The 27,637-nt window shown below is 37.7% G+C and overlaps 1 protein-coding gene across 3 annotated transcripts in view; it reads right to left on the bottom strand.

Moving 5' to 3' along the window:
• CD2AP (CD2 associated protein) overlaps window positions 1-25,301 on the bottom strand; it is a 150,921-nt gene extending 125,620 nt beyond the window's left edge. For all 3 annotated transcript variants that reach the window (XM_054491073.2, XM_054491075.2, XM_054491074.2), the window contains exon 1: window positions 24,297-25,301. In XM_054491073.2, coding sequence (XP_054347048.1) covers window positions 24,297-24,300 — 4 coding nt within the window. In that variant the 5' untranslated portion in view covers window positions 24,301-25,301. The remainder of the gene's footprint in view (window positions 1-24,296) is intronic.
• Window positions 25,302-27,637: the final 2,336 nt, after the last annotated feature.

Below are 27,637 nucleotides of genomic sequence, written 5' to 3'. Positions count from 1 at the left end.
GAGCCTAGCCTATGCAACAGACTCAAATAAAAAAAAAAAGATAATGACAAAGACAATGAATTGTATGTAATTACTTAAGGCTGTAATGCCCATCTTAATAGGGGACTTTTTCCCTTGCTGGCTTTGAAGACACAAGCCGCTATGCTGTAAGCTAACCTATAGAGAGGGCCACAAGCAAGCAACTTAAGGAGGTCTCTGACTGACATCAGGAAACTGAGGCCCTTACTTCAATAACCCAAAAGTAAATGAATGATACAAACAAACACATGAGCTTGGAAGCAGACCCTTCCCCAGTAGAGCCCCAAATGTGAACCCAACCCTGGCCAACATCTTCAGTGCAACCTTGAAGAGGATCCAGCTGGCCATGCCCAGACTCTTAAACCACAGAAACTATTAGCTAATAAATATATATGGTTCTAAACTACTAAGTTTGTGTTACTATTGTATGTAAAAACAGAAAACAAACTCTAAAATGAAGATTAATATGTATTTATTTTACCTCTTTTAATAACAGGATTTTAGATTACAGGATCACATAAGCATATTTTTAATATTTTATAAGGTTCAATTTTTAAAAAGCAATAACAGCCTTCCTGCTCAAGATAGCAGACTAGCCATATCCCCATTCATCTTTTCTTCCTCCTACAAGACTGATTAAAAAGAAAATACACACACACACACCAACAACCACAACAACAATCACAACCACCACCACCAAAAAAAAAAAAAAGGAAAGTGAGTATGGCCAGACACTGTTGTTTGTTAAACCAAGTGCCATTCCCACATTGCCCATTCCCCTCCTTCCTTTCTCATAGAACCTTAATTCTGTTCAGTATTTTGAGACCCTGTAGTTTACAAGCGAAGATTCTCTCAGCCCCAGGGAGCTACATATTTACTAGTCTAGATATGTACTTCTCAGACACTAAGTACAATCAGGTCAGCTGAAAAACCTTGTTTAAATGCCAACTACAGTTGAGTAGGTGCCAGGATATCTAACTGCCAAAGAGGCAAAGGTCTAGAGATAGTCTATGTATAGCAACCTTAATCACAGTTAAGGTTAATAAATATACACAATTAAACATACACAGTGAATGGTTTTCAAATAAGCATGAGATGAAGGAATTCTTTTTATTTTTATTTTTTTAATAGAGATGGGGCTGGCTATATTACTCAGCCTGCTCTCAAGCTCCTGGGCTCAAGCAATCCTCCCACCTCACCCTCCCAAAGTGCTAGGATTACAGGCATGAGCCACCATGCCCAGCTGAGATGAATGAATTCTAACTTTCTTCTGGGAAGGTTTTATTTGACTTTAAAAACAAAACACAGGCCAGGCTCGGCGGCTCACGCCCGTAATCCCAGCACTTTGGGAGGCCGAGGCGGGCAGATCACAAGGTCAGGAGATCAAGACCATCCTGGCTAACATGGTGAAACCCCATCTCTACTAAAAATATAAAAAATTAGCCAGGCGTGGTGGCAGGCGCCTGTAGTCCCACCTACTCAGGAGGCTGAGGCAGGAGAAATGGCGTGAATCCGGGAGGCGGAGGTTACCGTGAGCCGAGATTGTGCCACTGCACACCAGCCTGGGCAACAGGGCAAGACTCCATCTCAAAAAAAAAAAAAAAACCAAGGAAGGAATGGCCTCCTGCAGACTCTGGATGTTCTTTAATGAGAATTTGATACCCACAATTGCTATAACCACTTGAGACCAGAAAAACAGCGGATACTTAATTAACATGGAGGAGAAAAAAGATGAAAATAACCTGGATCTTTGCTGGATTCATCAAAGTGCTAGATTAACCACCTTTAACTATAATACCTTCAGATTCGTTAAATGAAGTAGTTTCTTAACTTTTAAGTAAATTTTAGACAGGATTTCTATTTACAGCTGAAAACATCCCAACATGATAAGGGACCCGGCAAGAAATTTTAACAAATGTCTGAAAGGGGATGCACAGCTAATAAAGCCAAGAAGAGGAAGCCTAGAGAACTTAAGGGAGCTATAAATGAAATACCAAACTGCTCTGTAGACCTCAAAAAGACCAGAAATTCAGAAAACGTAGGCTCACATGAAAGGCATGCAGGGCTAAAATAGAGAAATTACTCAATCTCTATATCAACCACAATAATTCAATGAGATAAAATGCTAAATAGTATGGCACTTTCCTTCTGAGGCAAAAAACTGAAGGGTTAATCTAAAAAAAAAATAAAAAATAGCTTAGGGAAACTAGTACAGCTATTATGGATGAATGCTGGTTTCTCAGAGCAATGAATACTGAGAAATGCAGAGGTCCCCAAAGCAATGGGCAGTTCCTGACTTGCTAATTCCAAAATAAAATTCTTAACTCCTGCAGGGGCAGTGGCTCATGCCTGTAATCCCAGCACTTTGGGAGGCTGAGGTGCGTGGATCACCTGAGGTCAGGAGTTCAAGACCAGCCTGGCCAATATGGTGAAACCCAGTCTCTACTAAAAACAAAAAAATTAGCCGGGAGTGGTGGCACATGCCTGTAGTCCCAGCTACTCAGGAGGCTGAGGCAGAAGAATGGCTTGAACCCGGGAGGTGGAAGTTGCAGTGAGCCGAGGTCGCGCCACTGCAACAGAGCAAGACTCTGTCTCAAAAACAACAACAACAACAACAACAAAAAACTCTGAACTCCTACCCACATAAAGAGTTCCCAGTATTATTTACTCTTAAAATGCACAGACAATAGTTGATCATGAAAGACCCATCATAAACTGAAAAACTACTGGGAGAAAGGGTAAGCAAGGGTGTGGAGTAACAACAGAGATGGGAGAATGGTTACATGCAGGGAGACTAATCAAATTGTAAATATTTGAAGGATAATGGAAGCCAAGTTTCTCCATGTCAGAGAAAGGAGTTACAAGCATATATGAAAAAAGCTACTTTCAATCCTGTGATACTGATTTGTAATAAGCAGTATCAGCACGAACTTAACAGTTTTCAATACGTAACATGGAGAAATAAACAGATATAAATATATGTATACATGTATGTATATACAGATACACATATATTCAACACACACACACACACACACACCCCCCCCCCCCCCCAGCTCTGTCCAACTAATGGACCTGAAACCAGCAACATTCCAATGGTAATGAGCAAACCAAATGCCACGACTTCATAAATACCACCTACTACTAAAAGGAATCAGGACTCTTTAGGAAAACGGCCAATTCCAAGGCTAAGCAGGAAAAGTATAAGATTAGCCTGGAACATTTTGTTGTGCCAGAAAGTAAGGAAGTTGTCAAAAAAAAAGGAAATGGTATCAAACTGACCCACAGAAGTGATATCAAAAGGGTTCTTACTGGCCAAATCAGGACATTTTGAGCATCAAAATAATGAAATTAAAAGAATATACCCCATCGAATAAAATAAGCCATGAGTCCATACAGATTACAAATCAGTGTTAATTTCTTAAATGTTATGGTTGTATTGTGATATGGTCCTGGTTTATTAAAAATACACACTAAAATACTTGGATGAAAGATATCAGTTAGGAAAAAAATTATTTGTACTATACATCTAACATTTCTACAACTTCGTGATTGTTTCAAAATTAAAAAGTTAAAATACACACACAAATGTATATCCTCAAGAGATGTAAAGTTTCTAAAAGAACAGAATGCTATAAAATAAGAAGTGAGAAAATTAAAAAGTTTTTAAAGTTTATGTCTTCCAAAGTATCTTACTGTTTTTTGAAGAGGTAGAGATAAATCCAAGAAAATGTTCCAAAACAGGTAAAACAAAGGCACAAAGAAAAAGATGAAAATAAGGAAAAGGCACAATCAATCCAACACCCAATTAACAGAAATTCAAGGAGAAAAAAATGGGGAATTAACCATGAAATAATACAAGAAAATAATCCTAAAACAATCTTCAAATGGAAACAGGTCTGCGAGAATCCAATGAAATGAACAAATTTTAAAACATATTCATATTCGGTGCAATTTCATAATAACAATAAACGATCCTAGAAAGCTTTCTGACAGGAAATAAAAATTTCATCTACAAAAGATTGAGAATCATCTTGGAACACTTCTCATTGGCAATACTGGATTCTAGAAAAAGAAAAATTAAAAGTCACTGAAGTATTGAAGGAAAATTAATTGCATACTCTGCCAAATCAGCAGGCAAGCATAGGATATATAACATTTTCACACATGCAACAATAAAGAAAATTAACTCTCACATATGAAATTACATAATGTTATCCAGCAAAATTAAAATATAAACCAAAACAGAGGAAGACATGAAATCCAAGAAATAGTGGCACCAAACTCAGAATAAAATAAGTACTAAATTTGCAGCTACGCAACAAATCTAAGGAACAAACAGTCTATACTAAACAGGAGACAAAAAGTTCTAGGCGGTATCTGAGAGAAAAGCAGCATGGGGTACTAACTGTGAAACTGTATGCTATCCTTACAAATCTGGAACTCAGAGAGACAAGAAAGTCAGTTAAGGACAAAAAACTAAAGATGATTAGAAACTTTTGGAAAGGCAAAGAACTGTACAATGCTGAAAATATAATTGTCCGGGTGCAGTTGCAGCTCACACCTGTAATCCCAACACTTTGGGAGGTTGAGGTGGGTGGATCTCTTGAGCCCAGGAGTTCAAGACCAGCCTGGGCAACATGGCAACCCCATCTCTACAAAAAATACCAAAAAAATATAGTCAGGAGTAATGATAACGCACCTATAGTCCCAGCTACTGGGGAAGCTGAAGTGAGAGGATGGCTTGAGTGAGAGAATGGCTTGAGTCCAGAAGGTGGAGGCTGCAATGAGCAGAGATCGCACCACTGCACTCCAGCCTGGGCAACAGATCAAGACAGGAAGGACAGAAAGGAAAGGAAAAAGGGAAGGTGACAGGGAAAGAGAAGGGAAGGGAAAGGAAAGGAAAGGAAAAAGGAAAAAAGGGAACGGGAACAGGAAAAGAGAAAGGAAAGGGGAAAAAAAGGAAGGGAAGGAAAGGAAAAAAGAAGGAAAAGGAAAGGAAAGGAAAATGGGGAAAGCAAAAAGGGGAAAGGAAAAATATAATCACATGTACTACTTGGCTTCACAGTAAAAAAAAAAAACACTACATGGTCATAATAATGTGAAAGTAATTATTTTAACTTTGACAATCAAATTATTGTACAGCAAAACAAAAGGACTAAATTATGGTTGTAGAACAAAAGAGAAATGTTAACAGCCTTCATATTATAAAGGATAATAATTCTGAAAAAGAATTGAGAGAGGGAGGTTGGTAAAGGAAAGAATAAAGGGACAAATACCATTATCATACAAAGTGCTAAGTCCACAAATACACTATTAGTTGCTAGAAAAAGAAATAAAAGTATAAACCCTTACTATGTTCGGATAAAGAGAAAATGTGAGATTATAAATAAGCAAGCTAAATATTTTCAAGTTAAAAATAAACCAAAATCAACAACAGAAACTAATTATTTAGAAATATGAAAGCCAAAACATTAAAAGACATAGATTTAGACAGTGGTTTCCCTATGGAGAATGAGAATAGAAGCAGAGAACAATGAGGCCAGGAAATAGTGTTTGTAAGTCATTTAATATTTTTTATATTTGTATATCACGTGCAGGAATTACTTTGATAAGACTTTTAAGCAGTAAATATTAAAGTGGTTTGTTCAATATTACAGCAAAAATGTTTATAGCACCACATAACTGCATATATGTGTGATAATTAAGAAGTTCACTAAGTCAAAGAAAATCTATTTTATTTCCCTTAGAGAAAATGCCATATGGTAAATAGGGTTAAATTCCCTGCTCTTTCAAAGTTATTCATAATTAAGTTTGTAATATTAAACTGCAAAAAGTGAAAGACAAAGAGGAAAGAAAATCTTAAAACAAAGGTTATCAAAGAAGCAACATTTAGACTAATGGGTGACTTAGCAACAACGATGGAAGCCAGAAGGCAGCAGATTAGTATCTTAAATGTGTGCAAAGAAAATACCTACAAATCTTAAACTCTCCATACCCGAGAAAATATCCTTAAAAAAAGAAGAAAAAATAAAGACACTTCTGACAAACCAGAAGTGGGACTTTGCTACACAAAAAGAAAACTCTGATGGATGTTCTCTGAGAAGAGCAAAGGAAAGGAAAAAGATTAAATATGAAGTATCAGCAATGTAGAAAAGAAATGAAAAACAAAAGAAGTGGTAAGTATACAGGTATACAAACACCGAATGAATAAAAACAGTAACATCATATAGGAAATTAAAAATACAGAAAAATTAAAATAACAGAACCAGTAACAAAGTTGGGAGTTAAAACTGTTCCAAGATCCTTGTATGGTATAAGAGAGTAAAGTTATTAACATCAGGTTTTTGTAAGTTGAGAATGCATGTAGTGATCACTAAAATAACAGAAAAAGCATAAAAACGCCAAAAATTGTGGGGAGAAAGAACAAACAAATTTTTAAAATACTTGACTGGCAGTTTCAGCTCCAACAAGTAAAAAGCTTTAAAGTCATCACTCCCACCCTTACAAGAAAAAGGCTAAACCAACTGAAAATCAATTAATTTCCTTGGATCCATTAGAAAATTGACACAGAGCAAACTACCACCTAAAGATACAGAGAGGAGGCAGGTAAAGCCAGAGAGTCATGGACGAGATCTATTTATTACCTAGAGTAGAAGCTGCTGGAACCATAAATTAGCAGGAACACTATTAGTCTCCTACAGCAGTTGTAAAAAACCATCACAAAGTGGGTAGCTTGAAAGAAGAGAAATTTATTCTCCTCTTTCGGGAGGCGAGAGGGCAAAATCAAGGTATCAGCAGGGTTAGTTCTTTCTGGAGACTCTGAAGAATCACTCCATGCTCCTATCTGGCTTCTGGTGGCTGCCAGCAATTTTTAGCGTTCCTTTGCTTACATAACTCCAACCTCTACCTCCATCTTGACATGATTGTTCCACTGTTATGTCTCCATCTCAAGTCTCACCCTCTCCTTACTCTTTTCCAAGGACACCAATCATTCAATTTATTAAGAATTTCTTCATCTCTAAATCCTTAATCACATCTGAAAAGACTATTTCCCTCTCTCTTTTTTTGACGCAAAGTCTTACTCTGTCACCCAGGCTGGAGTGCAGTGGAGTAATTTCCGCTCACTGCAACCTCCACCTCCCAGGTTCAAGTGATCCTCCCATCTCACTCTCCTGAGTAGCTGGGACTATAGGGGTGCACCACCATGCATGGCTAATTTTTTGAAATTTTTTTGTAGAGACATGGTCTCATTATATTGCCCAGACTTGTCTCGAACTCCTTGGCTCAAGTGATCCTCCAATTTGGCCTCCCAAAGTACTGAGATTACAACAGGCGTGAGCCACCATGCCCAGCCAACTATTTCTAAATAATGTAACATTTACACATATGAAGGGCTAAGACTCAGACATACCTTTTTTGGGGATAAAAATTCAATCCAGTACAAACACTTACATGGTAATTTTGATGACTTGCTGGAGGCTGACTGTGGAATAGCATGAAAGTGGGAAACTTCTAGGGGAATGCTGTCCTATGGGGGAGTCCCCACACTTTTGTGGGTTTTATGGTACTGCCAGATTCTCATAGTAAAGAGCCAAGAAGGATCCCCTTATAGTTCTGGCAAAGAGGAAAAGAAAAGTAACCACTGCGAAATACAACCTGAGTATTCTCTGTAACAAAGGCCTACACTCCAGGGGAAAGACTGTCAGGGACTTTATACCACTTAGGAATGGGAATTTCCCTGATTTAAGTCCACTCCACAGCTCCAGGACATCGATCCACTAAAAAACAGAGATTTAATAATTAAGATTATAGTATATTTCCCCTCTCCCACATGCTACCACCACATCAGTGAGGCTCCCGTATTTACAGATGAAAAAGCTGCAAGATGCAGATTCTATCTGAGAAAGAGTTCTTAGGGAAACCCAAAGAAAGCAAGGAAGACAAAAACAAAGACACTACACGAATGTGAACCCTCTGACACCTACAGCTAGAGCAAATATTAAACACAATCCAACTCCTAGGCAGATAAATATAAATCCTCACACAAACGATTTAACTACTGCAGTTCCTATTACCTAATATGACATACCCAGCCTTCAAAAAATTTCAAGTCATGCTAAGAAGGCAAGAAAAAGCAAGTCTAAAGAGACAAAGCAAGCATCTGAACCAGACTCAGATACAACACTTTTTTTTTAGTTATCTGACAGGAAATTTAAAATAACTATGATTAATATGCTAAGGGTGATAATATAAAAAGCAGACAACATGCAAGAAAAAAATGGATATGGTAAGGACATAGAATCTCTAGAAAAGAAACAGAAGGAAAAGCTGGAAATCAAAAACACTGTAACAAATAATCAACAACACTGATGCATTCATCAGTAGACTATACATAGCCAAAGAAAGAATCAGTAAGCTCGAAGAGAGGTCAAAAGAAATTTTCCAAACTGAAATGCAAAGAGAAAAAGAATTATAAAAAACAAAAAAATCCCAGGACAGAATATCCAAGAACTGTGAAAAACTTCAAGAGGTATAAACACACATAATTGGAATTCCAGAAGAAGATGAGGAAACACAGCAGAATGTATGAAATAATAATGGCTGAGAATTTCCCAAAAATAGTAAGGTACACCAAACCACACATCCGGAAAACTAAGAGAACAAAATTAGGATACAAACAAAAAAAACTACATACACCTAGACGTATCACATTCAGTGGAAGAAAATCAAAGGCAGAGAAAACCTTTAAAGAAACCATCACAAAATATCACCCTACTTATTGAGGAACAAGGATAAGAATTACAGCAGGCTTCTCATCAGAAAACATGAAGGCAAGAAAGGATGGAATAAAATATTTAAAGCATTGGAAAAAAAAAAAAAACACCAACCTAGAAACCTGTATCTAGTAAAATTATTCTTCAAAGGGAAAGAGAAATAAAGACTTTTTCAAACAAAAACAAGAATTCACTGCCAACAGACCCAACACAAAAGACATGTTAAAGGAAGTTCTTCAGAGAAAATGAAAATTATACAGGTCAGAAACTCAAATCAATATGAAGAAGGAGCATAGAAGGAATAAATGAAGATAAAACAAAATACTTTTTTTATTCTTAATTGATCTAAAAGATAACTGCTTAAAAGTCAGTAACAATGTATTGCATGATTATAGCATATGAATAGGTGAAATTAATGAATGTCTTAAGGACAAGAGGGATAAGGAATACTCTGGTACCAGCACAACACATGAAGTGTTGCAGTGTTATTTGAAGCTGAATTTAACATTAGTTATAAATGTATATTGCAAATTCTAGGGCAAGCACTACAAATAAAAATTAAGTATAATTGAATGTTAAAAGAGGACATAAAATTGAATCATATAAAACACTCAGAGAAAACAGAAAAATGGAAAAAAAATAATGCAACCAAAAACTGTTATTTGAAAACATCAATAAAATCAATAAATCTCTAGAAAGAATGACCAAGGGGAAAAACAGAAGGCCCAGATTACTAATATCAGGAATAAAAGACAAAGTATCTCTACAGATCTTACATTCATTAAAACAATAATAAGCAAAAACCATAAACAAGAATGTACACATAGAGGCTAGGCACAGTAGCTCACACCTGTAATCCCAGGCGGGAGGATAACCTGAGGCCAGGAGTTCAAGGCCAGCCTGGGCAACATAGCAAGATGCTATCTCTACAAAAAATAACAATAGGTGTGTGGGGCAGCACCTATAGTCCTAGCTACTTGGGAGCCTAACGAGGGAGGATCACTTGAACCCAGGAGTTCGAGGTTGCAGTGAGCTACAATCACACATTTGCACTCCAGCCTGGGCAACAGAGCAAGACCCTATCTCAAAAAAAAAAAAAAAAGATTACAGGTGTGAGCCACCAAGCCCAGCCTTCCATGTACCAAGAAGGCACCATCTTTGAACTTTCCTCACTAGACACCAAATTTGCCAGTGCCTAGATCCTGGACTTTCCAGCCTGTGAGCAATAAATTTCTGTTGTTCATAAATTACCTAGTCTAAGGCATTTTGTCATAGCAGCTTGAAGGGATTATGATAGAAATTAGTAACAAAACTGCGTAGAGAGGAGAAATTTCTAAACTTAAAGTAAAATGGTCAAAGTTGCAAAGTAACTAAACTGGAAACAGACAGTAAATACTTGCAACAAACAACACAATGAATTAAAAGCATTTATAAGAACCAAAAAAAGGAAATCTCGACTGAAAACAGGTAAAAGAAAGTAAAGTACATTACTTAAAATGAAGTACAGCAAACTCTAAGAACTTAATCCTTACCTAAAAAGAAAAAAGTTTTGCTTAACTTGGTTCTGTTTGGGGGTGCTGGTGAGGTATTCTTTTAATGGGTTTACTAGTTGCTAATAACTTTTTTTTAAGAAAAATCAGTATTTAAACAAAAAGGATATCTGAAGATCAAGCTTAAAAATCTTAAAATCCATAATTTTTTTAAATTATTACATGCAAAAATATTGGTGGCAATATTATAAAAGATTTTCTACTAGTCTGCTTTAATAAATATGCATTATTTTGACAATAAAAAATCACTTCAAAAAAATAAACAATTTACACAAATTCCAAATAGGCATAAGTTGTACGGGCACTGACTACAGAATGTTTACTTTTAATTCTGGTCAACATGATACAGATAAATATCACAATGGCATCTAATTGAGTCTGTCAAATTAACCTTCTCTATACTATACCACTGATCACAGTATACTATTGAGTTGTTAACCTTTATTATAGCAGATGACAAAATATTAAAAATTACACAAAAATTAACAAAAATATATTTCAGTATAAGATAAAAAATTACAAGCTTTACTCTCAAAGTAGTAGGAATATGATGAAAATACTTTAATAGTTCCACCTATTTCCTGATTTTATATATATTACACACACACACACACACACACACACACACACACACATATATCAGGAAGAAAGAAATATATGTATTTACTTTTTATTCCCAGGGCTAAGTATTTCTGACCACAAACCAAAAGGCTTTACCATAAATTATTCCCAGAACGAAATATTCATTCTTTACCATAAATAGAGAAATGCAAAACTGATTAGCATTGCTTAATGTCATTAACTAATAACATTTCATTATTTAAGTCCTCTAAAGTTAGGTACCAGATCCATTAGTCAAAATACTACTAATAAAAAGCACAATATCATCCTAAAGTCCTTTTAATTATATATTAGAAATTCCGTCATTTATTTTCTCAAGCTTGTTAAATATGGAATGATAAGCAGCATTTCTTACATATTTTTCAACAGAGATAAGTAAATCTAGTCATTCTTTTTTTTTTTTTTTTTTTTTTTTTTTTAAAGCAACATGTAGGATGTGCATTTATTGGCCTGGCGGAATGCCCATAATTTATCATCGTTGTTCTTAAACCACATAAAGATATTTCATATAGATAAAAGTCATAATCCACCATCTGTAGTAGTGATATAGTAGACTGACACTAATTGATACTGTGCATCTAGCATTGTATTAAATACATGTGTTAACCTTATTCAGTTCTCACAGTAACTCTAGGAGAGGTTTATTCATTTATAGATTAAACTTAGAGCAGTTAATTACCTTGCTCAGTGAATCTAGTCATTCTTAAGACAGTGAACAAATTGCACGCAAAACCCACCCTTCCTCTTTGTACTCCAAATAGCATACAAAGGTTTGCATAGTACAATACACTCTTAGCACATATCCAAAGAGAAAAAGAGAAGGAAATTTGATATAAGGAAATTTTTACACAGTATTATAGTCTTCCTAATGTTACTAAATTAGAATAAGTGACAGATATCCACACAAAAAAAAACTTTAATCAAAGTTTAAAAAACAAAAAAGATTTTTATCTCAAAGACTGACTACCTGAGACAGTTCTAAAAACAAAGAAATTACCATGTACATGTGATTAATGACTTGTCCTAAAATAATAAATCTTAAAAACAAAAAACATACAAAAATCTAAAGAGCAAACAAGTTGGAAAATTCAATTAAATATTCTCATTCTTCATCTTTATTCCCACTATTAACTTCAAGAAAACACTAGAAATTATTTTTAAGCATGTTTCAAGCCAGATCAAAAAAAATACCATATGAATAGCCATCATAAAGTTTTATAGAACTCACCAAAAAACAACCCTAGGAAAACTTTTGGGTATGTAAGTAAAAGACCAATGTGTAACAGTTAAAATTTGTTAAAAGTTTCTTAAGAGGCCAGGCATGGTGGCTCATGCCTGTAAACCCAGCACTTTGAGAGGCCCAGGTAAGAGGACTGCTTGAAGCCCAAGAGTTCAAGACCAGCCTGGGCAATATGGCAAGACCCTATGTCCACAGTTTTTGTTTATTTTTTTTAAATTAGCCAGGCATGATGGCAAATGCCTTAGTCCCAGCTACTCAGGAGACTAAGGTGGAAGGATTACTTGACCCCAGGAGGTCAAGGTTGCAGTGAACTATGATAGTACCACTATACTCCAGCCTAGGCAACAGAGCAAGACCCTGTTCCTTAAAAAAAAAAAAAAGTCTTTTTAGAGAAAATAGTTAAATGAATACCAATCCACAGTTTTTAGAAGATAAATATTTAAATTTCTTTATTTTTTAAACCACACTAGGAGAGTCTGAAGGTCTTATTACTTGCTCTGTTTAACTCAACAATCTTCCTTCTCAAAATGTTTTAAGATATAATTAAGAGGACGAGCTTTAAAATCAGACTAATGAAAGATTGATTCTGTCTCCTCCACATCTTACCTCTGACTTGGACAAGTAACAATACTTCTAACTTCATTTCCTGAACCTGAAGAATGGGAAGACTAATGTGTTACCTCATATTCTTGTGGGGAACTGAATGCTCTGTACATTCAGCCTAGCATAGTAAGAATTGCCTAAATGCTAGTAACTAAGTATCAACTAAAAATGAATTTTAAAATTACCAAAAAATGGGAAGTTGCCACGTAAGAACTTCCCTCAGTTTCCAAACAGAACTTTATTTTTTAAAAAACTAGTCGAGTGCAGCCGGGCACGGTGGCTCATGCCTGTAATCCCAGCACTTTGGGAGGCCGAGGCGGGCGGATCACCTGAGGTCAGGAGTTCGAAACCAGCCTGGCCAACATAATGAAACCCCATCTCTACTAAAAAAAAAAAAAAAAATACAAAAATTAGCCGGGCGTGGTAGCGGGTGCCTGTAATCCCAGCTACTCGGGAGGCTGAGGCAAGAGAATCGCTTGAACCCAGGAGGTGGAGGTTGCAGTGTGCCGAGATCATGCCACTGCACTCCAGCCTGGAGGACAAGAGTGAGACTTCTCAAAAAAAAAAAAAAAAAAAAAAACTAGTTGAGTGCAGTCATGAAAAGCAGGGAAGAGTAGAAAAAAGAAGTTCAATCTGTAACTGACTAAGCAATCGAGATAACTCACTACCTGAGGACCAACTAAAGATTTTTAAAACACAATTAAGTTATATAGACAACTACAAGAACTTGTAAGAACAACAGCAGTAAGAATCATTAAAAATTCAGAAGTAATCATTTGAGTTTCTCCATGGTTCTAAGCATCCACCCAAAGTAAACACATACAAAAAACAAAAACCTAAATTCTTAATTTTTTTTTTAAGAAACAAAGTTTCGTTGCACAGGCTGGAGTGCAATGGCACAACCATGGCTCACTGTAGCCTTGACCTTCCAGGCTCAAGTAATGCTCTCACCTCAGCCTCCCAAGTAGCTGGGACTACAGGTGCATGCCACCACACCCGGCTATCTCTTTTTTTTTTTTTTTTGGTAGAGATGGAGTCTTGCTTTGTTGCCCATGCCGGTCTCAAACTCCTGGTCTCAAGCAATCCTCCTGCCTCAGTAAATTCTTATAATCAAAAAATATTGAGCACTTGAAATGTGGCTAGTCCAAACTGAAATGTCATATAAATGTAAAATATACATCAGATTTCAAGATTTCTTTCATATATAAGAAAAAATGTAAGCTATCTCATTAATAACTTTTTATACTGAATACATTATGAAATAATGTACTTTCTTTACCCCAACATACATTCAAAATAGTATTAAAATTAATTTCACATGTTCCTTTTTAAATGTGGCTACTAGAAAATTTAAAATTACATATATATAACTTAACTCAGTATGTCTCAAAGAATATATACGTATACTTGCTTCACAACATCTACCTTAAAGATTTTATAATTTTACAGTTCAAACATTAAGTTATTTTGAACGAACTCTTTAAGCTAAAAATTAAGCCTTTATGCCTAAATGTGTTTAACATGTTAAATTGGAGACTCATACAGAAATGTCTCTCTCTGCCAAACTTTCCCTTTATTTATACACACGGAGTAGGTAATCAGCAGATTCACCTGACATGATGCTTAACATCCCTGATTATTGATTCTCTATTAAAGGGACTTAAGAGCTTCAATGAACCACACAGAAAGGATTAAAGAGTTTATTTCTTAAAAAAAAAAAAAAAGAACTCATCCATTATCTTGAAACAGGAATTTCATTAGGTAACAACCTATTAGTCTGTTTGAGGTGGACATATTTCAATATATTTAAATTTTGTATTGTTAGGTTGGCCCTCTCTACCCAATTACTCCAAATTAAAGTATTATTGAATCAGACTTAGTGGATACATAGCAGGCTCCTAATTTTCTGCTAGTCAATACAAGTGTTAAATTTTGTAAATACAATAAAATAAGTGATATAGTCTCCAGCATCAATGAGCTCACATCAAGTAAGGTCATTTACACACTAAGAGAATAACAAAGAAGTTTTGTTTTGTTTTTTGTTTGTTTGTTTGTTTTGAGACAGTCTCACTCTGTCGCCCAGGCTGGAGTGCAGTGGCACGATCTCAGCTCACTGCAAGCTCCACCTCCCGGGTTCACGCCATTCTCCTGCCTCAGCCTCCCGAGTAGCTGGGACTACAGGCGCCCACCACCATGCCCGGCTAATTTTTTGTATTTTTAGTAGAGACGGGGTTTCTCCGTGTTAGCCAGGATGGTCTCGATCTCCTGACCTTGTGATGTGCCCGCCTCAGCCTCCCAAAGTGCTGGGATTACAGGCGTCAGCCACCGTGCCTGGCCAAGAAGTTTTTATTTAAGTTTTAAACTATGAAGTTCTAAGTGTAAGTTTAACTACGTTTTGTAATATATAATCTATATAGGAATTTAGAATAATTTTGTGAGAAAAAAGGTCTACCTTGAGATTTGAAACACAGCCTTTTATTTCCAATTGACACTCATTCTGAAAATTTAACAAATTTATTTTCATCATTAAAAAAATTGTTTTGATCTGCTTCCTAAAATATGTTTGTTAAGAATGGCCAAATTAGTAGGTAAGTAAAAAATGAATTCTTCCTCTTAAATGGCTGTGCACAAATGCCCACACATACACCAAAACAGTCAGGCAAGATACTCATCAGACTGCAACCTGCTACAGCACAACAGGAATTTTTAATTAAAGTTTAATGCAAAACTTGGATCTCATGAGAACGTACTTCTAAATAAACCGAAAGCTGTTTCTAACACAAAGAATGAGAAAATCCCTAGAGAATAGTATATACATTTGAAAGACCAACTTTAAATGTCTCCCAAAAACACTCCAACCAAGACTATGTAGTCTCAATTTTACAAATACAGTATATGAGCTTCTACATTTATAATCCAAAACACTTTGGCCCTTTATTATTACAATAATCCTGATAAATACTCCAGGAATGACATTTTTAAAGTCAGTCTAGATGTTAGGTAAATTCCCAGCCTCTTCAGTACTGGAACACTGATAGGACAGTAAGAAGGATAAGACAGTTTTAATATTTCAGGTAAAAGTACACATCTCAAAGGATTAGCTCAAGAGAAGGCTTGCTTCATTCTAAAGACTCTTTGCCAGAAGTGAAGGAAAAAATACCTTAGCTACTGCCAGTACTCAGTATATCATCACTGGTCAAACTAATGAGAGATGAATAAATCCCATTTCCTTCAGTGCAGAAATCTATATTCTAATATTCCATATGCTTCTCCTATTACATTTTAACATTTCTGACATTGACCCTATACTCTCTCTCTCGTTTATTTTTCTAATGGATTCACATACTAACTTTCATTGTTATTATGTTGTCTTATTCCTATCACATAAGCCATCCCAACACATTCATGACATTCATCAAAAACTGGAGTGAGGGACAGGCAGAAGCATTTATGTCAGAACCCAGGGATTGTGAGAAGTTTAAAGCAAAAATGTGATTCTAATAATATGCCCAATCCTTAACACTTGTAAACTACTCAAGGCACCAAAGCTTTTATTTATCCTAAACCCCCAAGCATTTAACATGACATTAATCACATTCCTCACATTAAGGAAAATATTTCTTGATTAATCTCTCACCAGCAGCTTCTTTGCTTGATGATGTGACCTTGTGACAGGCCCTTTTTCTTAATATTGGTGTTAACTGTAACTATCACCACACTTAAAAGTGCAGTTATGCATCACTTAACAATGGGGATGCATCTTAGGAAATGTGTCATTAGGCAATTTGGTCCATGTCTGAACATCATAGAGTATACTTAAACCTAGATGGTACAGCCCACTACACGCCTAAGCTATAGGGTATAGCCTATTGCTCCTAGGCTACAAAACTGTACAGCATGCTATTGTACTCAATACTGTAGGCAACTGTATCACAATGGTTAAGTATCTGTATATTTAAACATAAAAAAGGTATAGTAAAAATACAGTATAAGTAATAAAAATGGTACACCTACATAGGTTGTACCTACCATGAATAGAGATTACAGGACTGGAAGTGGCACTGGGTGAGTCAGTGAGTGGTGAGCAAATGTGAAGGCCTAGGACATTAGTATACACTACTATAGATTTTATAAACACCATTCACTAAAGCTAACTACATTTTTTTATTTCTTTCTTTCTGATTTTCTTTCAAAATTAACCTTAGCTTACTGTAACTTTTTTACTTTATAAACTTTACTTTTTTGTAATAACATTTAGTTTACAACACCAACACATTGTATAGTTGTACAAAAATATTTTCTTTCTTTATATTCATATTCTATAAGCTTTTTTCCATTTAAAAATTCTTTCTTTTTTAATCCTTTTTCTTATAAGACACAAACACACATTAGCCTAGGCCTGCAAAGATCAGGATCATCAATATCACTGTCTTCCATCTCCATATTTCATCCTACTGGTAAAAAACGTGCGTAGGGCTGTCATCACCTACGATAACAATGCCTTTTTCTGGAATACCCCCTGAAGGACCTGCCTGAGGATGTTTTACAGTTAACTTATTTTAATAAGTAGAAGATGTACTCTGTAAAATAACAATTAAAAAACATAGTATAGTAAATACATAAGCCAGTAACACAGCCATTTATTATCAATATATGCACTACATATAAATGTATGTATGTGCTATACTTTTATACAACTGGTAGTGCGGGTTTCTTGACACCAGCATCATCACAAACACAGTGAGTAATGCGCTGCACTACTACAGTGGGATGGCTACAACTCACTAAGGAAGAGGAATTTTCCAGCTTCATTATAATCTTAGGGGACCACCACCCTACATGTGGTTTATTATTGACCAAAACATTCCTAAGGGGCTCATGATTGCATTCTACTAGAAACCCCTAATGATTACAGTCACTCCCTTGGAATTATCTGGATGCTGAATCATCAAAAAGAACCTAAGCTAAGAGGCACTAATAAGGCACTAAAACAGATACTGGAATCCAGGCTCCCATGCTAGTCATCTCTCTTTTGCAAATGAGTTGAGAAACTGAACAAGATCATGATGGGAAGTTTAACAAGCTACATAATATTGGAAAGATTATAAAATACAAGTCTACTGCAGCCACTGGAAAGGACAGGTTCTAGGAAAGAAAAAATCCATAACACTACCTGACACTGGAACATCTTAAGCCAGTATCAATTTAGAATAGTGAATTGTTTTAAAAGCATTGTTTATTCTAGGATAAAAGCACCTTTAAGTGCAAACAATTAGTAAATATGCTTTCAGTAAATCAAATAGGGTTCAATGAAAATGGTCAGGAAAAGAGTGTAGAACATCTAGGAACCTGAGACCTTCAGAAACAAAAACCAAAACATAACCAAAAAAATGAGGTAATATCAAGTTTAGTCCAAAGAAGAAAACATTTAGGAGCCCAGAAGGAAAATGCCTACTTCATTTGTGGTTAAAACCAAGGTTACGATTCAAAAATGAGTACAGCACGGTCTCAGATTAGTGAAGTCCTAGTAAAATTTTATCTGTTTAAGAGACATAATAAATGTCTCTACTGTGAGCTACTGTCTAAAGAGCTACCTAACGTAAGCCAAAATAAATAAAAGCTGGGAGGACTATGAGGGAGTATTGCCAAAGACAGGTACACACTACCAAAAAAAAATTTAAAAAGCAACAACAAAAAAGGTCTTTCTAATAACTAGCCAAGCACCACTTCAGTGAAACCAAGAGACTGATAATTACTAATACTTTCAAGTTTCTTGTGCCTTACTTGGCCATTTATTATATTTGCAGTTATAACTGCTTAACACCCTGAAGGATTGTGTACTTGTTTCTGAAACAGAAGGATATGCTGAGGTTTTGTAATCTGCTTCACATTGGGTATAAAAGGAAAAGGAACCTAGGTGAAAAAGAGACAGGAGCAAAAAAAAAAAAAAAAACAGGCACATCAAATCCCTGGGACCAAATAAACAGAGGGGGTGGCAATCTATACCCAGGGAATATCCTCCAGCATTTAGAGAGAAGATCCCATTTCACCCCAGTAATTCTGGACTACTCATACCACACTTACAGATTCAGCTACTAATGTAGACTACTAATGTAGTCCCAGGACAGAAAATATATAAGCTTAGGGGCTCAGTGTCTTGTTATTACCTCTTGGTTCATCCTAAATAATTCCAATAACTAAGTTCACTTTTGTTCCTGCAAATACCCACCTTGTATTTCTCCAATAAAAAATCTGGACCCTGTCTCATTTTGTTTCCCTGTGGCTAGGTTTTCAAGGCCTACTGCCAGACCCCGTTTCCTCCCTTTTCCCCCAAGATGCCAGTTTGAATCTCTACCTAGTGCCTGCTACCAGCCACCATACCACTCCCAAAGGCCTGCTCCACATACATGTACACACTGCACTTTGCCAAACATATCCCTGATGCTGACAAACTGACTGCAGGCACATATAGACCTCCATCCAGATTTCTCAAACTAGTGTTCTGTCGCCTCCCCCATCTAGAAAGACTGACTGCCTGACTGCTGAGATAATTTGGTCCCCAAATCCTGCTTGTGTTAAATCTGAATAGCAGTCAGATATCAAATGCTACAACTAAGCAGTAACAGCTCCATCATAATGATTACCCAATTTACCTAAATTTCAATCACATCTTACTAGTTTTTACTTGCTCTTTCTTTTCTGAACGTAAAATCTGAAAACTTTCAGATCTTTCACAACTTACTTCATCAGTTTACCTAAGAAACAGGTCTGCAGCCCCACCCAATTCTCACCCAAATGAATAATCATTATACTTCTTTCTCTACCTAGCTGCAAGCCCTTGACACAATGACAACAATTTTTTATATACATTAAAGTAAGCATTTTTATCATTCAAAATATATTTAATAACAGGGGAAGATATTCTCTGACAGAGGATTATCTGACAGATTTGAATTATGAATAAATAAAAATGAAGCACTTTGAGTTTTCTATTTATTTTAAATGCCTTAAAAATTAGATTTTAGTTAATATGATGTCATTTTAGTTTGCAAACCCCTCAATTAGAAAGATACACACTGGGCGAGGTGGCTCACGCCTATAATCCCAGTACTTTGGAAGGCTGAGGGGGGCAGGATTTTGAGACCATTCTGGCTAACACGGTGAAACCCCATCTCCACTAAAAATACAAAAAATTAGCCAGGCATGGTGGCACGTGCCTGTAGTCCCAGCTACTTGGGAGGCTGAGGCAGGAGACTTGCTTGAACCTGGGAGGTGGAGGTTGCAGTGAGCCGAGATCGCGCCACTGCACTCCAGCCTGGGCGACAGAGCAAGACTCCATCTCAAAAAAAAAAAAAAAAAAAAAAAGCAAACTTCCAGCTAATTTCTATAGGAAACTATAAAATACTATAAATGTGAATTTTCAGCCTTAATGTGATTTTACAAAATTTAAACTACTCAAATTTTGAAACCTCAAAAAATATCTGATGAGTACTTAAATAAGGAAAAGAATTATTACATTTGCCAGTGATTCAACTTTGAAACAAAAATTTCCTAATATTATTTTTTCATGCTCTGTAGTTTAATTGAAGTAAATCCTGATACAGAAAGGTGAACCATTAGCATGCAATTTCCATTTGCAACTACTTATCTGTATGAACCAAGATTTTATCCAAGCCAGGTACAGTGGTACGGCTGCAATCCCAGCACTTTGGGAGGCCAAAGCAGGTGAACTGCTTGAGGCCAAGAGTTTGAGACTAGCCTGGGCAAGACAGGAAGAGCCTGTATCTACAAAAAATTTTTTAACTAGGCCAGAGGTGGTAGTGCGCACCTGTAGCCCTGGCTACTTGGGAAGCAGAGGCAAGAGTTTGAGGCTGCAGTGAGCTATGATCATGCCACTGAACTCCAACCTGGGTAACAGAGCAAGACCCTGTCTCTACAAATAAGTAAATAAATAACATATAAATAAAAATTTTAAAAATATTTTCTCCAAACAGTACAACAAAGTAACATAAAGAAATCACTCTATTATAGAAGTGCATATATCATCTAAACCAACCACAAATTTGTCTATTAAAACCACCACGAGGCCAGGTGCGGTGGCTCACGCCTATAATCCCAGCACTTTGGGAGGCCGAGGCGGGCAGATCACATGAGGTCAGGAGTTCAAGACCAGCCTGACCAACATGGTGAAACCCTGTCTCTACTAAAAATGCAAAAATTAGCTGGGCATGGTGGCACACACCTGTAATCCCAGCTACTCAGGAGGATGAGACAGGAGAATCGCTTGAACCCAGGAGGCGGAGGTTGCAGTGAGCCGAGATCGAACCACAGCACTCCAGCCTGGGCAACAGAGCAAAACTCTGTCACCAAAAAAAAAAAAAAAAACCCCACCACCACATGACTGATATGTTTTATATACGTGAGCCTATAAAACAAACTAAAAAGTTCACCGCCTTATCTAAAATTATTAAAGACAAATTCTTCCCTTAGAAATCTGCTTACTCTTCCAAAAATAAAAATTCACAAATATTCCTTTTTTGTGCTCTAGAAACGCTCTGACACTTTGTGCCATTTGCTTTCTGCCTAATTCTGCTCCAAAATGCCAATCTGTATTTTTGGAATAAGAAAAATAAGCATTGCCTATCTGTCTCCCTAGAGCTCTTCCCAAATTCTTTCACACAGAATACCTCAAATTTCTCAATAGGCATTTTATCACATTTAACAAATGTAGACACTAAAAACATAAAATTCAAATAAGTCTACTAGTAGTCATCCCACTTAAGAGTTTTTCCTAAGCAACTGAAGTTCTTACCAATAATGGACTTTCCCTCAGTACATCCAACATTGAAAAAAGTATCTATGTGGTTTCTGTAAGGTTATATCACATAAAATTCAATTTCTGCCTCAGTGCAAAATCATCTCATCCCATTGGTCCTTTATTTAAAGAAAATATCCTACTTCTAACAAAGGTCAAAAATTGAGATTTTTTTTTTTTTTCCAAGTTGGTACAAGAATTAGGGAAATCATTTGAAAATGCAAATCACCACCACCAGCACTGGCAGTGTTCTAAGCCCTTTACAAGTAGTAACTCATTCAATCCTCCTAACAACCTATGAGGCTGATATTTTATTCCATTTATAGATTAAGAAACTGAAGCACAGAGAAATAATGTGCTCAGTCACACAGCCAGTAGGGAGAAGAGAATTTGACCTCAAGTAGTCTCCGTCCAGAGCCCATGCTTTTAACTCTCTAGCTGTACCACCTAAGCTTAAGAACCACCATTTAATAGGCATCCAAGTTATCTTACACACAAAAAAAATTTCAGATTTTTTCATTTTGTGATAAATTAGATAAAATATCATGTAAATATTTTAGGCTGCATCTAAAATCATAAGAAAAAAGGATGGCTGGTAAAACCAAATAAATGAGATTTATATTAAAGAGCAAACTCCCTTTAAGTGAACTTGGGAATTTTATTATTACATGACCAATAAACTTAAAGAATATATATATTGATATGGAAATGTTTCACAAACACTTTACAAAAACTTAACCACAAATGCCCTCAGTAATATACCCTCAAAACACATTCTAAGTAGTCGAGAGTATACCAACATTGATATCCAAGTCTATATGAAAACTCACCTAAACAGAACACAACAAATAAATCACAAAGAAAAAGCCTCTGGACAATCAAAATAGGTATTCCAATGTCCAAGTATTGGTACACATTTACTTTTCTCCACAGACGACCTCACACACTAAGTAACGGCCTACTGATTTTTCCCCTATGCAGAATCACAAACCTGAAGATGATTTCCACACTTCTATAAAAAAATTAGAAAAGGAAAGATGATGGGGGACACTAATCAGTTACAAGCACAACCAAAAGCAAGGCAAAAAAAAAAAAAGTACTTAAATAATTTCAAAATGCGAAGAAATATTATTTAGAATTTAGCTCAACAGCCCTATATGCAAAACAAGATTGCATCCCCAGGTCATCCAAAGAAGTTTAATTTTATTCTGCATCCCATTCCCATTTAAGACAGAAAAGAACTGTGTATTTAACTTTAGTGTTATCTTAATCCAAAGCAGTTAAAGTGATTTTATAATTTCATGCTTAAAAGAATATGCCCACAATTGCCCTGCAAGCTCAACTAATCAATTATAAAATAATTCATTTGAAAATTCCAAATAGCAAATGTTTTATTTCACTGTTTTTGAGCTCAAGAGCACTTCTGAGTATAAAAGTTACCTGAAAGAAGGGAGGTGGAGGAGGGAACATAAAATTAGAAAAGTCTAAGAAAACAAAGGATAGCTAGGCGAGTGTCTATAAACAACATGCTCAAAACATCCCCCACAAAGCAAAGTGTGGACAGAGGGTGCCACATCAGCAGTAGTCTGTATTCGTCCTGCTTCTAAATCATTTGTTAGTTACATGAATTATTCATTTCGGTGATGGTTTGTTGATATGAAGCAGTACCAACTCTCAACTGCAAAAAGTGATAGGGTCCTCCTGATTTGCTCTACAAAAATCAAACTTGGGTTTACTCTTACAGAACACGCTCTGCCTTATAGAGACAGAGGGTGTTTTTTTTTTTTTAAGCTATTCTTTTTTAAGTTGCTTTTAATTTTTAAAGGATTGAGGGAGTTAATGCCTAGCCCACACCGAACTTTGTTATCAAAAGAAATTGTTACACCACTTAACAAAACTCCTTCTCAACCCGGACTGCCACACATTCTGCCTTCCCTAACTTCAAACAAAACTATAAAGCACATAGTAAATAACATATAAGGCCTTGTATTTTTCTCTCCTCCGGCAAGGAAGTCTTAACTCCAAACAGGAAACTGCTCCTCAAAGGATCCAACACTGAAGTCCAAACCCAGTCCTCGGGAGCACACTGAATGCTTAGGTGCCAACACACTTGCCTAGGTAGAACCCGAGTAAAACAAATACTCAAGCTTTCCTGTCCTTGAGGCACCCCTTGCGAGTTTCAGCAGGAAAAAAAAAAGTTTTTGAACAAATTTATCTCTCTCCTTAAACGTATACAAAGCCTCGCAGAAAATAAAGAAGTTGAAAGTGCTACTTTATCAAGTTTTTCGATCGCCCTCCCCCATCCCACGAGGAGGGGGAGGGAAGCAAGGGGATGAGGAAGGGAGGGAAGGTCAGGTCCGATTTTAGCTGGGCAAGGGGTTAGGAGAGGTGGCCAGGCGCCCCCGCCCCCCATCCCGCACCTTTCTGGTGAACAGGAAAAGAGGCGGAGAAGGGAGAGCGAGGGAAAGCACCCGCGAGCTCTCCCACCAGTTTCTCCGTGAGAAGAGCAAGGTGGAAGGCAAGGCAAGAAGGGGCCGTGGGGAGAATGAAGAGGGTGGGGTGCTGCCGCTCAGAGGCTGACCGCCGTCGCCTCCCCGTAAGGCCGAGAAAGGGCACAGCCTCCCGGGTCTGGAAGGTCCGGACGGGCGGCGGGAAGGGCCCGAGTCTCTTACCCATGCTGGGGGCTCCCGCGGGGAGAAGCCGACGTCCGCTCCTCCTCCTCCTCCTCCTCCTGCGGTGGCTCGCGCGGCCGCTCCCGCGGCTGGAGGCGGGACCCGCGCTCCGCGCTAGCCCCTCCTGAGCTTAGGCGGGGCGAAGAGTCGCCTCCATCCGCCCGCTGCGCTCTCCTACCAGTCTCTTCAGCGCGGCCCGCGAGGCAGAGGCAAAGGCGGCGACAGTTCCTCACCCCTGGCCTCCGCAGGAGCCACGGCGGCGGGAGGGCCCTCCCCCGCCCGCCCGGACCGCGGTTTTCCCACCCTGGCCGCTCCCGCAGTGGGGAGGGACCCACCGGTTCGCCCAGGCCCTCGGCTCCAACCCCGAGTGCCCGCCCAGCCTCGGAGCCCGCCCCTCGCTTCTTCCTTAGCACTCGCAGTTAGAAAAGGCGACACCGTAGACTAAAGTGGAGACCCAGACAGAGGCCGAGAAGGTGCGGGGAGCCGGGTCCGGGAGGAGGCAAATCTCGCGAGAACGCCCTCGTTCTCCCCGCCCCACCCCGCCCCGTCGCTTTCGGGCTCTCTCCCGGACCCCCCGGCTGGTGCCAGGTGCGGTGACGTCACGGCCGGGGGTCGCGCGCCGCCCGCGTCCAGGTGCAGCGAGCGGATGAGGAAGCGGTGCAGAGAAGCTTGGGCTCGCTTTCCCCCCGGAGGCTCGGAACAGCTTGGGCGGCCGTTTGGTCTGGTTTGTCGCCTCAGATGGATCAAAAGGTTTCTGCTGATAGGCAAAGTTGCCCCACTTTCCGCGGCGGCGACACGGAGTTACTTTCTGCAGCGAAGCAGCCTCGAGGACCTTAAAGGGAAAAGGCGGACAGAAGGAGGGCGAGCGCGCTTGATTTCGACCTTTAAGGGAGGCCCAGATGCTGCCAGGCCCCTCAGTTTACCTTGCGAAGTTACTTACGGATCAGCAGCATTTGGTCTTCGTCGGGTGGGGGAGAAACCTAGGCATCAAATAAATTCTGTTTCACAGATTCCTTTAGTCTCTTGTCAGCTGAATGCAACTTTCTAATTTTCTTTTTTTCTTTTTAAAGTATAATTTAAGTTGTTACTTGATCGAGAGAAAAATAGGCATCATGATTTGAAATATTGCCAGGCATATTTTCTAGCGTCAATGTGAAGGAGGGCATAGGATTACTATAGTCAGTCAAACATGAGCTTGGGAGTTACGAAGAAGTATAATTATTTCAGCAAGCTTTCTTTCCCCCTGCTGTTTAAGTAGACCCAATTCCAGGGCAGATGTGTGTGTGAGCGTTTGTGGAACGCCAACTATTGTGCCTAGTGTTTTTTCAAGAAATTATGTAATTCTCAGTCATCCAGCACTGAAACTGACTTGCCCTTTGGAACCAGGCAGACATGGGTCCTTGAAACTCAGCACAGCCATTTACTTTTTGTGGGACCTTGGATAAATTAACGTGGCTGAACTTCAGTTTCTTATGTTGAAACAAATCTTGCAATGCAGAGCACAGTGGCCCGTAGTAGTAACCTTGGACGTATCCATTACCACTATTTCCTATAGGCCTGCTTTTGCCATCTTTTAATTCTTCTAATCCTTCTCAAAAGGTTCCATGTGGTAATTTTATAACAAGAATGATCAAACTCACAAACAGCAGCCAAAAAGGAGAAAAGAAAAAAGTTGAATATACTCACCTAAACAAGATTACATTGACATCATGGAACATATGCCTTTTTTAGGTAACAAATATGTGTTGAGCATTATGTTCGTTGTCCCCTACCAAGCCAAAAAAAAAAAAAAAAAAAGCTAAAGTACAGCGCTAATGCTGAGAGACTTTGCGTTCTTCTGGGGGGGTGAGATACGAACACAAAGTTAATTAACAGTATGAGGTAGAGAGGGTCAAATGCTTGAGAATTTAAAGGAAAATAAATTACTGTGGGCAAAGCAAGCTGTAAAGAGAAGGTATGAGTTGAACGAAAGCTTGGGGAAGGCAATAATTCAGTCTGGAGGAGTCCTAGAACTGAGGAATAGAGGTGGATATGCAAACAGTATTTCTGAGCCTTTAAGAAATGTGTGTGGTTCAAGCAGCCCATAAGGAAGGCCATTTACGATTTGGAAGAATGAGGCTGGTGATGGGCTAAGAAGGATTCATGAAAGGAGACAAAAATATAAGCTATTGGAAGCACATACATAGGTAGTAAATTCAAGGCCCAGAGACCTTAAGTTTCTAGTGACTAAATTTCTAGGTCTCTAGAATCCTTAATATTTAAAGAAGAAAGGCCAATTAATAGAATGGAAAAGAAGTTAAGTAAAACAGAAGGGGGAATAAAGACTATCAGATTTGATAATAAGGGCATCTTTGAAAATATAATCTCAGAATATATATAATAGAATATATAATATATAACTACATATTCAGAATATATATATAATAGAAAATTCAGATTAAAGGTTTTATCAATTGAATGATAAGGAAGTGGAGGCCACAGATAAGGTAGATTTTTTCTGAGAAGTCAGGTCACATGATCTGACAACATGATAAACCATTTACAATCATTTCTGTCCTAGAAATTCCAGGATCTTCACACTTGTAATCCCAGCAATTTGGGAGGCTAAGGGAGGAGGAGCACTTGAACCCAGGAGTTTGAGACCAGCCTGGGCAACATAGCAAGACTCTATCTCTACCAAAAAAAAAAAAAAAAATTACAAAAATTAGCCCAGGTATGGTGGCACAGGCCTGTGGTCTCAACTACTTGGGAGGCTGAAGTGAGAGGATCACCTGAGTCCAGGGAGGTCGAGGCTGCAGTGAACTATGATCCTGCCACTGCACTCCATCCAGCCTGGATGACAGAGTGAGACCCTGTCTCAAAAACAAAAAACAAAAAAAAATTCTAGGATCAGTTATTGCCATAATTAACATACGTATTTTACAAGTTTAAAAGTTAAATTCACTTTGCAAATTCAGAGGCATTATCCATTGAGGTAAGGATGAAATGATGAATCACAGAAATTGGAAGGATCAGGGAACAGAACCCCTAAGAATGGTTGAGAAAACTGAAGTAAAGCTAAGAAGTAATCGCAATCCCAAATTTAATGTTGTTTTCCAAAGACAAAGACAAAGGAAATTCTAACAGAATGAAATCTAGCAATTTACTTTTAAACTTACAAAATGGTATGTAAAAATACTTCTAAACTTTTGAATGCTATGCAAATATTAGTTATTAATTATTCCTTTAAGCTCTTTTCCTCCTTTAAATCTTACCTTCTCAGCTGTAAGAGGCCTTCAAGGTATGGCAGTATGTTTTATACGTTTTTATATGGCTACCACCATCCGCAGCTCAAAACATTG

The sequence above is a fragment of the Pongo pygmaeus genome, chromosome 5, assembly GCF_028885625.2.
Source record: "Pongo pygmaeus isolate AG05252 chromosome 5, NHGRI_mPonPyg2-v2.0_pri, whole genome shotgun sequence".
Lineage (NCBI taxonomy): Eukaryota > Metazoa > Chordata > Mammalia > Primates > Hominidae > Pongo > Pongo pygmaeus.
Note: the sequence above shows the minus strand (reverse complement) of the source record. Positions and strands in the feature narration are given on the sequence as shown.